This window comes from Miniopterus natalensis, chromosome 6 (assembly GCF_054644295.1).
Source record: "Miniopterus natalensis isolate mMinNat1 chromosome 6, mMinNat1.hap1, whole genome shotgun sequence".
Classification (NCBI taxonomy): Eukaryota; Metazoa; Chordata; class Mammalia; order Chiroptera; family Miniopteridae; genus Miniopterus; species Miniopterus natalensis.
In genome coordinates, this window is record NC_142086.1 from 74,077,077 (window position 1) to 74,090,054 (window position 12,978).

Consider the following 12,978-nt stretch of genomic DNA (forward strand, 5'->3'; position numbering starts at 1 on the left):
AGTGGGTATGAGGTGGTATGCTATTGTAGTTTTGATTGCATTTCCCTAATATTAGTGATGTTGAGCATCTTTTCAGGTGTTTGTTGGCCATTCATATAACTTCTTTGGAGAAATGGCTAATTAAGTTCTATGCCCATTTTTGAAGGAGGCTGGCTTTTTTTTTTTTTTTGGTCATTAAGTTTTAGGAGTTCTCTATGTAGTCTGGATATGAAATATCTTACCAGATATTTGATTTGCAAATATTTTCTTTCCTTCTGTGGATTGTCTTTTTACCCTGTTGATAGTGTCCTTTGATGCATAATTTTTAAAAATTTTCATGAAGTTCCATTTGTTACCTGTGCCTTTTGTATCCTATCCAAGAAACCACTGTCAAATCCAATGTCATAAAGCTTTTGTTCTGTTTTCTTCCAAGAGTTTTACTGTTTCAGATCTTACATTTAGGTCCTCGGTTTATTTTGAGTTAATTTTTGTAAATGGTGTTAGGTAAGGGTCTAGCTCCGTTCTTTTGAATGTTGATATCCAAATTTTCCAGCACCATTTGTTGAAAAGACTGTTCTTTTCTGACTAAATTGTCTTGCTACCCTTATAAAAAATCATTTGACCATATACATGAGATTTTCTTTCTGGGCTGTGTATTTTATTACAGTGGTCTACATATTTGTCTTTATGACAGTACCACACTGTTTTGATTGCTGTAGCTTTGTAGTAAGTTTTGAAATCAGGAACTTTTAGTCCTCCAGTTTTCTTCTTTTTTAATACTGTTTTGACTATTAATGGTCCCTTGACAGTCCATATGAATTTTAGGATAGCATTATCTATTTCTGCAAAAAATGTTAGTGGGATTTTGATAGGGATTGCACTGAATTTGTAGATTACTTTGGGTAGTATTGACATTTCAACACTACTGCCCTCTGATCCATGAACATGGGATGTATTTTATTTATGTCATCTTTAATTTCTTTAGCAATGTTTTGTCGTTTTCATTGTACAACTTCTTTACCCCCTTGGTTCATTCTTATGTATATGTATTTTAATGCTATTGTAAATGGAATTGTTTTTATAACTTCCTTTTCAAATTGTGTGTGGAAATGTAACTGATTTGTGTGTTGACTTTGTATCCTGATACTTTGCTAAATTCATTTACTAAAAAGTTTAACGGCTTCTTTTGTGGCGTCTTTAGGGTTTTCTACATAAAAGATGACATCATCTGCAATTAGAGATACCTTTATTTATTGCTTTTCGATTTTGATGCCTTTAAATTTTCTTTTCCTAATTGCTCTGGCTAGAACTTTCAGTACTATGTTGAATATAAATAGTGAAAGCAGGCATCCTTGCCTTGTACCTGATCTTAAAGGAAAAGCTTTCGTTCTTTCACTTTGAATATGATGCTTGCTGTGGATTTTTCATATATTGCTTTATTATGTTGAGGTAGTTTTTTATTGCTGTTTTGTTGATTGTTTTTATCATGAAGGGTGTTGAATTTTGTCAGATACATTTTCTGCATCCATTGAGATGTTTATGTGGTATTTTCCTTCATTATGTTGCTCTGGTATATTACATTGATTGATTCTTGCATGTTGAATTATTCTTGTATTCTAGGAATAAATCCCACTTGGTCATGGTATATAATTCCTTTTATTTGCTGCCAAATTGTTTTTGCTAGTATTTTGCTGAGTTGTGTGTTTTTGTTTTTGTTTTTTTAATCAATAATCATAAGAGAAATTGGTTTGTAGTTTTCTTGTAATGTCTTTGTCTGGCTTTGGTATAAGAGTAATGCTGGCCTCACAGAATGAGTTAGGAATTATGCCCCCCTCTTCAATTTTCTGGAAAAGTTTAAGAAGTGTTGGTATTAGTATTTTAAATGTTCGGTAGAATTCACCAGTGAAGGCATCAAGACCAGTGCTTTTCTTTGTTGAGAGATTTTTGATTACTGATTCAATTTCCATGCTAGTTATAGATCTATTCATATTTTCTATTTCTTTGTGATTAGATTTGGAAAGTTTTGTGTTTTTAGAAATATGTCCCTTCATTTCTTATCCAATTTGTTGGCCCATGGTTGATTCATAATCTTTTTTATTTCTGTAGAATCAGTAGTAATGTTCCCATTTTCATTTCTGATTTTTGTAATTTGAGTCTTCTCTAATTTTTCTTAGTCCATCTAGCTTAAGGTTTGTCAATTTTGTTGATCTTTTTGAAGAACCAACTTTTGGTTTCATTGATTTTTTTCCTATTGTTTTTCTCTTCTTTATTTCACTTATTTTTGCACTAATTTTTCTTATTTCCTCCCTCTGCTAGTTTTGGGTTAAGTTTTTTTTTCTCCTAGTTCCTTAGGTTGTAAAGTTTGGTTGTCCATTTGAGGTCATTTTTGTTTTTTAATATAAACATTTATAGCTATAATTTTCCCCTTTAACAATGCTTTCACTGCATTCCATAAGGTTTGATATGTTATGCTTTCATTTTCATTCATTTGTATTTTCTAATTTCCCTTGTGATTTTTCTTTTCTTTGATCTGTTGGTTGTTTAAGAGTGTGTTAAGATCAACCATTTTGTGAATTTTCCAGATATTCTTTTGTTACTGATTTCTAACTTTATCCCATTGTGATCAGAAAAGATACTTTGTATATCTATCTTTTTAAATCTAAAGACTTAATTTGTGGTCTAAAATATGGCCTGTTCTAGAAACTGTCCTACATGCACTTGAGTAGATTTGTATATTGTTATTGTTGTATAGATTGTTGTGTGTGTGTGTGTGTGTGAGATCTAGGTGGTTTATTGTATTATTTAAGTCCTCTATGTCTCTATTTATCTTCTATCTAGTTGCTCAACCCATTGTTGTGAGTAGGGTATTGAGGCTTCCGACTATTATTGTAGAACAATTTCTTTTTTCAATTTTGTCAGTTTTTGCCTCATATATTTTGATGGTCTGTCATTAGATGCATAAATGTTTATAATTGTTATATCTTCTTGCTATTTCAAACCTTTTATGAATATAGAATATCCTTCTTTGTCTCTTATAACCTTTTTTCACTAGTATAGCCACCCCTGCTCTCTTTTAGTTACTAATTTGCCTAGAAAGTCTTTTCCTCCATCTTTTCATTTTCAACCTGTTTGTGTGTCTGGATCTCAAGTGTGTTTCTTATAGACAACATATAATTGGGTCATATCTTCTTACCCATGCCAGTCTCTATCTTTTGATTGAAGAGTTGAATCCATTTACATTTGAAGTAATTACTGATAAAAAGGAACTTCTGTCACTGTGCTATTTCTTATCTATAGCCTTATAGCTTTTTTTGTCCCTCATTTTCTGAATTCCTGTCTTCTTTTGTGTTTAGTTGATTTTTTTGCAGTTACATGTTTAAATTATTTCTCATTTTCTTTTGCATGTATTCTATGGCTATTTTGTATGTGGTTACCATGGGGATTACTTTTAACATCCTAAAGTTATAATACTCTAATTAGAATTTATACCAGCTTAGGCAATACGTTTTTGAACCTGATTTGTTTGTCCATGCTTACTGGCAGTAGAAAGTTTTCATATTTGAATCAATCAGTTGATAACTGAGTGACGTCAGATTCTGAAAATATGCTGCCTGGAAAGCAAGTGTACCCCAGAACTGCACAGAAGGAGTTAAAAAATACAGAAGCAGTTGGCATTTGCGTAAGGAGAGGAAAGGAAAGGGGAAATTAGTGAATGATAGCAAGGAAGCCAATGTCAAAATAGGGAACGTTATTTGGGTTAGGGAGCCATTCTCATAGAGATTTGTCATAATTTGATAGGGTTTTAGATAATATCTTAATAACTGTATGGCACCCTTAATTGGATTTGTATTTAATTACATTAATTGAGAGAACAGATTTGGAATGTTCATGATTATTACATTCAATTAGGCCTGAAAACTTCAACCGTGAATGAATAATGAGAATAATGAATCTTAAATGGCTGTAGGAAGAAAACTCATCCAGTGTAAAGTGTAATTCGAGCTATTTCTGCAGTAGGAGCATGTTTAGTTGGAGGCAGATGCAGTACTCCTGTCTCCTGGAAGCAACATGGTGTTGTAGCTCAGGGCTCAGGCTGCCGCTAGTTCCAGCCCCAGCTCCACCACGTATAACTCTTTGGGTCAGTTACTTAAACTCTTTTGCCTCAGAGCCTTTATCTGTAAACGGCGATGATGTTAAGGATAGCACCTACCCGGGGTAGGTGTGTGGAGATCAAATGAGTCGATGTACACAGCGTGCTTAGAGCACTGTCTAGCACTTATTAAGCACTTTATAAATAAGAGCTGCTGTTGTCATTGCATAGGAGAGGTAAGGATTGGCAAACCTTTTGCTGTCCTAGTTGACAGATTCAAGTCTGAAATCTTGGCAGCCCCAGCGTGCGGAGATGATGGCACCTATCATTCTCATCCATCACCCCCCACCTTACCTCTTGACACCCCACAAGGGAAATTATCTTTAGAAGACTCTAGGCTGTCCCTTATGGATATGGTAAGTTCAGCCTTCCACCTTCCTTATAAATGAGGCACCTGCAAACTAAAGCCTGTAGGGCAAATTTGGCCCACCATCCATTTTCATATGGGCTCCTCAACTAAGAATTGGGCTTTCAATGGTTGAAAAAAATCAGATGAAGAACATGTTGTGACATAAAGAAAAGGATATGAAATTCAATGATCAGTATCCGTAAATAAAGTTTTATTGGAACACAACCATGCCGGTTCATTTATGTGTTATCTGTGGGTGCTTTTATTTAAGAATGGGGTAGTTGAGTAGTTGCATTTGAGACCCAATGGCCTGCAAAGCCTAAAATATTTACTATCAGGCCTTGTACCCCCAAAACTTACACACCCTTACATTAAATATCATTCAGTGCTTCACATTCTCCTATAATTTCTTGATAGAAAATACTAGGCCATAATTTTGCATTCAGTTTTTAATCTCCCAGCTTTTCTTTTCTATTCTTACATTTATCATGTGTATAGCTGTTAATCATTAATTCAGGGCTTTCCTGGGCGCCATGTCTTAATTATGAAGACCAACTTTAAGATATCTGAATACTTTGACCTGTAATTGTATCTTGTACACATGAACTCTTACTGGGAGAGAATGGTTTTCCTTTCATAGAATCTTAGATTTGACTTCAAGGGACTTCAGGGTCATCTGGTTGAGCTCGCTGACATAGGTGAAGAAATAGAAGCCCCAAGAAGTGACATAAATGATTCACTCTCACAGGGCCTGGTCAGCATAGAATCAGAACTAGTTTATATTTCTTGGTCTGATTCTGTCTCTGTTTCCATCTTACCAGTTCTTTATTCCCTAAAACAACTGTCAAGGCCAACTTGTGTGTAGACACTGAAGGCCTTGCAGACCCAAGTCCACCCTAAATGAGTTGTGTCTGCACAGTATTCGTACTTAGGATTTGCTTATCCCTGTCTCTTTGGAGAAGTCGTTGAGAGGCTTTGGTAAAGAGCTACAGAATAAAGAGATGAAAATATTGCTGTCTTTGGATTCATTTCATCATGTCTTTGAACTATGGCTAAATATTTTGTGGGGTACAGAGCAATATCCACAGTCAAAAGAAATAAAGCTCATGGAATGGGCACTGTGTACCCAGACAAGAGAAAGAAAATGAGATTCAGTTATTTATTAGTAATTGGCCCAAATGTTTCCCTCTTTTGATCCTTCAGTTATTTTCCCCATAGTCCTGGGTCCCCTTTTACATTCTAGGTGTGATTAGGTCTTACCTGAACTCTATGAGGAAAAATTGAACTTGAAGAACTGGGTGGATTATTTTCAAATGTTATAAAAGGAACATAATGTGAAACAAGGTATTCACAATCTGAAAATCACCTGTATTTATTTTTAAATTTTTATTTATTGATTTCTAGAAAGAGAGAGAAAGGGAGAGGAGGTGGGAGAGAGAGAGATAGAGTGGGGAGGGGGGTTGGAGAGACAGAGAGAGAAACATCTATTTGTTGCTCCACTTATTTGTGCATTCATTGGTTGATTCTTATATGTGCCCTGACTGGAGATCGAACCTGCAACCTTGGCGTCTCAGGACAACGCTCTAACCAACTAAGCTACTCAGCCAGGGCTGAAAATCACCTCTATTTAACTTTAGAAGAAATAAGACTAACTTTCTGGTTGTATTTACTTTCTAAGGTACAATGTCCTGCAATCATAATTTGAATCACTTAAGAAATGTAAATGTGCTATTACCACTGGAGGTTAGTTAGTATCTTAACTTAAAAGGAAAGTCTCTCAGTTTGTTGTTACCTGCTTGATAAGCAAACATTGACCCTTTCCTCTGACCTACTCCTTTCATTTCTTGGTTTTAAGCCTCTGCCTTTTGCTTACTTTGAGTCTCTGGTTTCTTCTCACCTTCATTTTTTCCTTCATTACCCTTCAAATTTTGAAGCTCAGTTTGGTTTTCTAACTATATACACAGTTCCTGCCTTCTGTAATTTATTTCCCAACAACTATGAATCATCTATTTTTTAAAAATGCTTCGCTCACACTTGGAATTTTCAACTCATTCATTTGTTATTATTTATTCTGCTTCTCCACTATGTAACACAATGCAATACTTATCCTCCTGAGGGTCTCATAAAATCTCAGTTCACAGGATGTGAATCCTTTGTATACAAACTCAGCTTCATAGCCTCAGGTCGCCTAGTGTCATACCTGAGCTTTGAGGGCAGCCTCTACCACATCAGGCTTGTAGTTCCCATGACTGCCCTTGATCTGTCGGGTAGGAGCCCTGAAAGCTGTTACAGCCAGGCCTGCTGTCAGGGAGGGACAGTGCTGGGCCGGGTGGCCTGAGACCTGGGTTTCCTGGACTGGGCCCCTTCCTAATCCTTACCAAATTTCTCCCTCTCTTCTAGTTTCTATGCTCGTGTCAATAGGGAGATTGAAACAGATAGTCTGAATTTCTAAATGTGGGAGTGGCACCGAGAGAAGGGAATTGTGTAGCGTGGGCTGTTGTGAAGGCAGAAGAGATGCTAGATGGAAGGTCATAGAGGGAGAAGGCCGAGCTTTGGAATACTCGGGGTCTCATCACATCAGAGAGATGCTTTAACGGATTGCGCAACAATGTTGGAGTTGAAGAATCCCTCAAAATAACATGGTTTGACTCCTTTCGCAGAGAAGGGAATCACCCGTTTGTGTTGTCCCCCATTTCTTCGGTTGTCACTATCAGCTCACGCAGAGCCTGTGGACTGCAGGGCCTCCTCAAAAGAATTTCTTCTGAGTGTCCTGTGAGAGAGAAGCTTTTATTTTGTGAAAACACAAGTGTTTTTCTTGACGTTTCTGCACGTGGGTGAAGCAGACCTTTGAGGAGGCTGATAAGAACGGTGACGGCTTATTGAATATTGAAGAGATACACCAATTGATGCATAAACTAAATGTCAACCTACCCCGAAGAAAAGTCAGGCAGATGTTTCAGGTATGTTTTCACAATCAGTCTGGTCCTAGATAAAAGCCGCATTAGTGGTTTTTGGGGTGCTAAGATATTTCAAAAGGCTACTTTGTTTTGCTGGAAGCTAATATTACCTGCTGTGTATTGCTTTATTTTTCTTTGATGAAGAGAAGCATTTCATTTCATCAAGGAAAAGAAAAGGCTTTCTAAACTTAACATACATTCATAATTTCACTTCCTAAAATGCCTTTGCACTGCTGTTTTCAGAGCGGTAATAAGCACTTTACCTGAGAAATAATGGAGTAAATGTGATCAGGTCTCTTAGAGAGGATGTGACTGTCTCCTCTGTCTACCTCACAGGCTGTTGTGAAGATCAGAATAAAGACATGGAAAAAATTTGCACTTGTTGAAATCCTCAAGAGCCCTCTGTTTTGTTTCAGATGAGTTTATGATTCAGAATCCATAGGGCTTAGAAGCACTGTGTCACTCCTACCATTTAGAGAGCTCTCCAGAAGTTTATTCCACTGCTTATTGATATTAGATGAGATGCTCTTTCCCTGTTGGTAATTCCTTGAGGAAAGTCCTTGGGCCCAAACTTATTCTGTGGCACCCAGCTGGGATTTTACTTAGTGCTCCACCTAAGGTACAGAAGTCAGCTCTGCTAAGTTTGAGTTGCTGCAAACACAATGTTAGATTATTACTAATCACTAGAATATGAATTTAGGAAAGGCTCTTATTTGGAGGCAAGTTGTATGCATAATCCATGTTTTGCAATGATTTTCTAAGTGACTAGGTAGGTGATATTTTGTACCTGTAAAAATAAGTATAGGGGGTGATGTTTTATGCTTTGTTTTCTAACCACTTGCTCTTAGAGGCGGTGAGGCAGAAACAGCGTGAGGGGTGAGTTGTAACAGTGAATGGACGATGGAGTCTGGCTTCCATCTGTGACCTCGCACAGTGGTCCTGCCATTGGAAGCTCTAGGCTGGAGATGTTTGCATTGTGGGGAACTTGGTCCCGTTGCACTGGAGAACAGCACGAGAGCAAGGAAAGAAGTGGAAGGAATGAGATATGCTATAGAAGGAACCCCAGAGATAGACTGAGGGACTTTGGCAAATGAGTTGTCACATATAGAGTGAATTGTCTTTAAACTATATGAAAAGATTTGCCATGCTTCTTGCAGGGTTCTGTAAGTGCTCATAGTGGGAGTGATCTTAGTATTGTTTCAACTGCTGAGCCACGCCCGGCTGGGCTATATCTATTTTCTTTAGCTTAAATTTTTTCTAGGTTCTTAAGTTGAATTATTAACATCTCTGTTTTGAATCTGCCTTGCTTTCTAATACATTGAAAACGTCAGGTTTCCTCCAATTACTGCTTTAACTTCACACAAGTTATAATAATACGTGGTGTGTGCGTTCACTTCTGTATGTTTCATTTCCTATTTAGAAATGTATTATGTTGTTTCCAGATACAGTTTTTTAAGCTTTCTTGTTGATTTATAAATTTACTGTGCTGAGAGAAATTAGTTTTTATAAGCTTGATATTTTATAATTTGTGACGTTGCTTGTGGCCTACTGTATAGCCAATTTTAAAATTGACTCATGCGTGCTTGAAAATAATAGGCGTTTACCACTTGTGAAGTGTGTACTGTGCTTTTCATAGTAAATATTATTTACCAGCACTGAATTTCCTATTTCAAACTCTCTCACTGCCTTGCTTTTAATATGCCTCTTTCAGGAAGCAGATACAGATGAGAATCAGGGAACTCTGACATTTGAAGAGTTCTGTGTTTTTTACAAAATGATGTCATTGAGACGGGACCTTTATTTGTTGCTCCTGAGCTACAGTGACAAGAAAGATCACCTAACTGTGGAAGAACTGGCTCAGTTTTTGAAGGTGGAACAAAAGGTATTATTCTAAGACTATGGAGTTGAATGTTTACTTAAAAATATTTATGAAAGATACATGAGTTTTTCTTGGGGTTGGACGTAGATCGTAAATATAGTTTAAATTTAGGGTAGAGGTAGAAACATCACAATTCCAAAACAGCTTATCTGTGAGTTTTTAAAAATATGTTCTAGCAGCTTTTTAAAGAGGGCGTCTAATGGTAACCTCTCGGTAGTCGGTAGTTAGTGCACCCAGTTAATGTCGGAGAATTGGAGATTTGGTTGTTGTAGAAAAAAGACACTAGGCCTGGTAACATTTCACTTTACTCCATTACCATAATCACATACACTTTAGGAATAACAGGTTCAGATTTTATAAATTTTGTTGTTGCTTTCTTAAGGATTAAACCAGATAGTGTTAGCAAAATGTTTTATCTAAATCAGTTATTGTAATTAGTTTGATAATTTGACAAAGACAGAGATTCTCTATTTAAAAAGTTAGCTATAAGACAGGTAGAAAATGGGAAAGAGGTAAATTTTTTTTTGCCCAGAGAATGTGCCCTTTCTACATTTCTACTCCTTTGTTCCCTGCAAGTATAATGGCTTCTCCATTCTCATCTGAAGAGCACTTCATAGCATAGTGGGAAGAATATTAGACCAGGAGCCCACAACACCTACATTTCACACCCTGTGAGCTTTATTGGTTGGAGAGTCTTAGGCAGATCAATTGATACTGTTTCTGAGCCTTGGTTTCCTGAGCTGCACAAAGGGAAGCAATATCTACCTTTCTTATCTCACAATTTCAAATTGAAGACTGGTTGGAATGATGACCTGGAAGGCCCTTTGGCAGATATTCAGAAGCACAGCAATGTGAGAAATTAAAATTAAAATGTTTAGAGCTACTGACTTCAAATTCATTTGGGCCAGTGGAATTAACCCATCCATTTGAATAGCAATAGTGGGTGGATGTCACTTGCTAATGGGCATGTGTCTTCCCTCCTTTTCATTGTAGTGACACTCAAATGAAATGATTCTCTTTCACCTTATCAGCTTTGTCAAATGGGAGGTAAAACGGGAAAGTGGACAAGAAAGAGCATTAACCTATCTTGAGCCTTCATTCATACAGTAAAACCCCAATATAACTTTTTAAGTAAGGTCTAAAAAATTTAATTGTGGAACATGTAGAATTTTACTTTTGGGAGGTTAATTAAATGAGAATAGGGGTAGGGGAAGGATAGGAGCTGATTGACTCTTATATTTCAATTTTCATTATTACAAGGTTTTACTGTATTTTACTTAATACTTGAATTTTGGGTAGAAAGTAGATTATTTCTCATCAATTCTTTTATGGTACCCAGAAAATGGTGAACTTTCTAGAATCCTTACTAATATTTTCACCAATTTTATACTTTTCAAATATGATGCATTTTGTTAGCATGTTCTGCTTTGTGTCTTGAATTAGTAACATGCTCTTGCTCATCTGCAGTTAGCTCCTTCTCAGGATGACCATTTCTTGCTGGTTTTTTGTTTGTTTGTTTAGGCTTTTTTTTAGATCTCATGTGCTCTTGGTAGACTACCTGAATCTAGTTTGAGGCCCTTACAGCTCTGAACAAATGGCCTCATAAACCAAATCATTACAATATAAACTCAGTCTTTTTATTTTGTGAGAGATTATTTATCTTTTGGGCTGCATGTGATAAATCTATCTCACATGTAGCAGACAAATGAATGAGCTTCTCAAAGCCTGACTAAGCCAGTAGAATTCCTTGCAGGTAGCATGGTTTCTTTTATTTATGGTGTTTTCAGTTGATGCCTTGTAATGTAGGCCTCTGAATAAAGTAAGAATTTTAAATTTTACACAAAGGATGGATTAGACATTATGCAGCTAGTGGGAGGGTGGGGGTGGCGAGGAAGATTCTGTGCTTGCTCAGACAGGCAAAAAAATAGCTGCATACCAGAGCTTTTTCCGCCTGAAAAAAGTTTAAATGCTATTAAGTAGACTATTTAGAAAAATTAGATTTTGCTAAATCATAAGTATTCAACCTAAGAGATAATATAATCTTTGAGAATTATCACTGAAATCTGAAATACTGGCTCACAAGATTAGCTTCCTCTATCACTATTCATTAGTATTTTAAATGTCACTGCTAAACTGTGGGGCCCAGTTGATTTTTGATCAAAATATCACATCCTTTGTGTTGCTACTTAATTAAATCAATTATTCCTGAAGAGTTTACTTTTCCCAATGACACTGAGTGTGTAATATTCATGCAGCAACCTTGAGGCTGACTCAGTAATAATATCTGACCTGCCTTTTGGCGTTCACATTAATATTGTTACAAATATTAATTCATTTAATCCTCACAGCTACCTTATAAGGTAGCCACAGAGAAAGTAAGTGGCTCAGTCAAGATCACACTGTCAATAGTATGAGCTAGCTGATTTGAACACAAGCAGTCCAGCTCCAGAGTTTTCTGTTATGCTAGCTGTCTCACCTAGCTTTTTGTTTATATATTTCTTGCTAACCTTTGTGTTCTTGAATTAGCATGACAGGCTGCTCTCATGATTCAATGGAAGGATCTGTAGATACACACATGCACAGGTAGATTTACGTACAACATCCTGTTTTGGTAAAGAATAATTTTCTTTCAACATATGATTAGCAAGGTCCATTGTCTGTGTAGAAAACACTACTTTTACAGAGCTACTAGCTTACAGTGAGTGAATTTTTGGCAATGGATTTGCATTGATTATTAATTCTATTTAATTAATTTTATTGCTTCATAGAGCACATTTTTCTAGTAGTCGAAGGGCTGTTTACACTGATTAAAATCTGAAAGATTCAGGGAGTATTGAGATAATGATCATTTTACAAAGATAAAGTGTTTGTGACATTAGTAACCACAAACTGTTTATTTAACCACTTTGAACTATATCAAAGAATGCTTAAAAAATTGGTATGCTTTTTTAGTGTAGAGAAACACATCTCATGAAATTTCAGGAACTCCACTAATGTTCTGTTTTGTTTAGATGAATAATGTGACAACAGATTATTGTCTTGACATCATAAGGAAATTTGAAGTTTCAGAGGAAAATAAGGCGAAAAACGTTCTTGGCATAGAAGGTAAAATGACTAGTATTCTTAATTTCTCATTCCTCCATTCAGTTCACTAAGTTAAATTCTAGCAAAATTTTTAGGAAAAGAAGTCAGAGTATCTCTGGGATTACTGCTGATTCCAGTACCTATTTTCCTACAAGGCAGCTGCCATGACATTGCCTCTTCTCTTACTTTCGCAAAGATGGTACACATTTTCGATTCCTAGCAAGTCAACGTGAAGGTATGAAAGATGCTAAGAAATATTTGGACTTCTCTCAAATAGCTAATTTTTGAAAGTAGCCTCAACCTGATAATTTTACAAAGGCAAATTTGGTCCTAAAATAAGTGATCTAGGAATCTAGTGACTTGAAAGTAAACATGTTTCTTTAAAAATGTTGGCAACGAACTAGTTTTACCTAGTTGGTAGCAGTGGAGAAGTTTGTTGGAACCACAAATCTCTTTAATGCATTTTATAATCAAGGGAAGTGAGGCTCAAAGAAGTTAAGTAATTTGCACACAGGTATATACTCAGAATGTAGATCCTAGGATCTTATATATAAGTAGTATGATATGAATATAACTACTA

At 36.2% G+C, this 12,978-nt stretch overlaps 1 protein-coding gene across 1 annotated transcript in view; it reads left to right on the top strand.

Annotated features, from left to right (window-relative positions):
- PLCH1 (phospholipase C eta 1) overlaps positions 1 to 12,978 on the top strand; it is a 131,094-nt gene that overhangs the window by 77,839 nt on the left and 40,277 nt on the right. The window contains exons 5-7 of the mRNA XM_087818366.1: positions 7,309 to 7,438; positions 9,147 to 9,317; positions 12,326 to 12,419. Coding sequence (XP_087674492.1) covers positions 7,309 to 7,438; positions 9,147 to 9,317; positions 12,326 to 12,419 — 395 coding nt within the window. The remainder of the gene's footprint in view (positions 1 to 7,308; positions 7,439 to 9,146; positions 9,318 to 12,325; positions 12,420 to 12,978) is intronic.